Source organism: Phodopus roborovskii, unplaced genomic scaffold (assembly GCF_943737965.1).
Source record: "Phodopus roborovskii unplaced genomic scaffold, PHOROB, whole genome shotgun sequence".
Classification (NCBI taxonomy): Eukaryota; Metazoa; Chordata; class Mammalia; order Rodentia; family Cricetidae; genus Phodopus; species Phodopus roborovskii.
This window is the reverse complement of record NW_026126588.1, coordinates 24,774,660-24,777,380: the sequence shown is the minus strand read 5'-3', so window position 1 is coordinate 24,777,380 and position 2,721 is coordinate 24,774,660. Positions and strand designations below refer to the sequence as shown.

General features: G+C 50.5%; 1 protein-coding gene across 1 annotated transcript; it reads right to left on the bottom strand.

Moving 5' to 3' along the window:
• Positions 1-288: 288 nt before the first annotated feature.
• Gpr45 (G protein-coupled receptor 45) lies at positions 289-1,638 on the bottom strand. The gene has a single exon (XM_051204247.1). It carries the CDS (start codon positions 1,601-1,603, stop codon positions 482-484), a length of 1,122 nt encoding a protein of 373 aa, XP_051060204.1. The 5' UTR covers positions 1,604-1,638; the 3' UTR covers positions 289-481.
• Between the last annotated feature and the right edge of the window lie 1,083 nt (positions 1,639-2,721).

Below are 2,721 nucleotides of genomic sequence, written 5' to 3'. Positions count from 1 at the left end.
ATCAGAGTGAACAATGGCACCACCATCTGCCCCCAGGGGTTTCTCCTGAGCATGTGGGGAGGGGGCGGGGCTGGGATGAAAGGGATATGCCCTTTTGATAGAATCTCCTCTTGCAACACCCTCAGCCAGCTTCGATTTCTGCTTACCCTCATCCCCTCTCACTTTCTGGCCAGCTCCTGCAAGCCCCGATTCCAATTAGAACTATATATGGTTTTTCTGAGAGGGACAGAGAGAGAGAGAGAGAGAGAGAGAGAGAGAGAGAGAGAGAGAGAGAGAGAGAGAGAGGGAGGGAGAGAGAGAGAATAACACTTCGTTTTACGGAAATCAGAGAACTGAAAGCCACAGATAGATCACCTGGTAACAAATGAGAGTACCTTTGTGCTTGTGTAGTCACCACAGAATGCAGACAACTAAAAGCTAGAGAGCAGAGTCCGTGCCGGGACCATTTGGAGTGGTCTGCTGGCCTACTCTGACCTGCTCCCTAGACGGCGGATTGGTTTTCGTTGCACACATAGACGGTGCTCGGCTGGATTTTCCTCTGGATCCGCTCAGGCACTTTAGGGAGGATTTGGAAAGTTTGGGGAAGCAACTCTATGCAGGCCTCGCGGAATTTCTTGATCCTCCAGCAGTAGACGATGGGGTTGAAGACGGACTTGAGGTAACTGAGCCACAGGACACATGTGCTGGTGGCGTAGAAGGAGGCGCTGTAGTAGAACCGCCGACTGAATGCAGACAGCAGGCTGTACACGGAGTGAGGCAGCCAGCACAGCGAAAAGCCCACGAAGAGGATGAGGATAGTGGTGAAGGCCTTGGTTTTGAAGCTCAGGTCCAGGCTGACCTGCTGCTGCTGCCGCCTGAGCCGCCTCAGGCCAGCCCTGGACATCTGCTTGAGGTCCAGGCTGTCTGACTGGTTGTGCACGCGGACGGCATTCTTCCGCACCGTGTTGAGGATGCACAGGTAGGAGCACAGCATGACGCCGAAGGGCGCGAAGAACACCGCCACCACCAGCATCACCACGTAGGCACGCTCTGCTGGGAACTCGGTGTAGCCCAGAACGCACTGCGGGGCTCGAGCGGGCACCTCCATGAACGTCCAGCCAGTGAAGGAGGGCGCAGAGATGCAGAAAGACAGCACCCAGGAGGCTGCGATGATTACCTTGGCCCTGCGTGGGTTCAGCTTGTCCTGACGCTGCACGATGATGAGAAAGCGGTCCACGCTGATGATGAGCAGGATGGCCACGCCCTCTAGGACGAAAAACCAGTAGAGTGTAGCTGAGAGCCGACAAAAATGGTCCCCGAAGTGCCAGCGGACAGTGATGAGGGTGACGGCGGTGAAAGGCATACAACATAAGGACAGCATGATGTCAGAGAAGGCCAAGGTGGCCAGCAGCAGGTTGATGGCTGAACGCATGGCCGGCCTCTGATACACGATGATGCAGACCACCGTGTTGCCAAGGAACCCTACCACGATCATCAGCAGCATCGTTATTGCCAGCGAGATCCTGAGCGGTGCGGACAGTGGGGTGGCCCCAGGGTCCAAAGCGTTGCTCGCATTCAGCGGCAGATGTTTGTAAGTCCCGATGGATGTACTGTTACAGGCCATCGTGAAGAGAAACTCTGGACCTGGACAGACGTGGCTGCAAGCACACCCCCCAGGGCTTGGGCAGCTTTCATTGTCTGTCTGCTGACTGCTGCATCTTTTCATTGGATGGTGAAGGATCGCTAGGGCCCTCAAATCATTGGGAGAAATCTTCCTTTGGAGTGGCTAGCTCGGTTTTGTGACTCATTGTTGGCATTCCTGTTCTGTCTCTCTGGCAGCCATGTGTTTACACAGCTCCCTAGTAAGACACTACAGCCTAGAGCAAGAAGAAAGAGAGAATAGGGTCAGATATTGGAAACCTGGTTGATTGGAGGCATGGTCTAAATTTTACAAGTACTGGTGGTCTAATAGGGTTTCACATCTATGCATTCAGCCAACCAAGCCAGGAAATGTTTGGAAAACCCCAGCGGAGTCTGAGCTGAACATACATGGTTCTCTAAACAATACAATGGTTCGCATACCTCTTTCATCGGTGTGTCACACATAATCTGAAGATGAATTATAGTGTTATTTGCAAACACCTCGCCATCTTCTATAGGGGAACTGAGAATCCAGAGAGATTAGTCTGTAAGGGAGTGCTGGGATCAATTCCTTGTGAATTTCCAGGGACAGGCAGCAGAGAGAAGAATGACTCATTTAGTTCTGACTTAGGACAAAGGTTGCTATTGTCAAAGGTTGAGTCTTGTCAAGCACTCCAGGGAACCCAAGCAGTTAGTTATCCTCTGGGCACTTGAAAACCTTGCAGGTACTTAGGAATTACCATTTATGTAGTTTGAATTCATTTTTATGAAAAAAAAAATCAATAGAATGGGGCTTTGAACAAACCACTTGCTTTGGAATGCCAGCTTCAATCCGGGAGGAGTCATGCTGGCGCGCTCTAATTAGTCTGCATGTCCCTCCAGCACCAAGGACAGCGCCTGACTACCGGCTAGGTGGCGCTTCCCCGTTCCTCCATGAAGAGATGATTAGTTTTTTTTTTATACTGTGACCTTAATACTTATTTCCTCTTTTTAAAAAGGAGATTACAGACTATACTTTGTTTAGATGCTTTTATCTGTGGAGTTAAAAGTGGAGATTTAAAAAAAAAAGTAAATTTTATTATGAAAAACATCACGAAGCAA

Excerpts from the sequence above, each read along its gene's own strand:
- Gpr45 (XM_051204247.1), bottom strand. The coding sequence starts at position 1,603 with ATGGCCTGTAACAGTACATCCATCGGGACTTACAAACATCTGCCGCTG.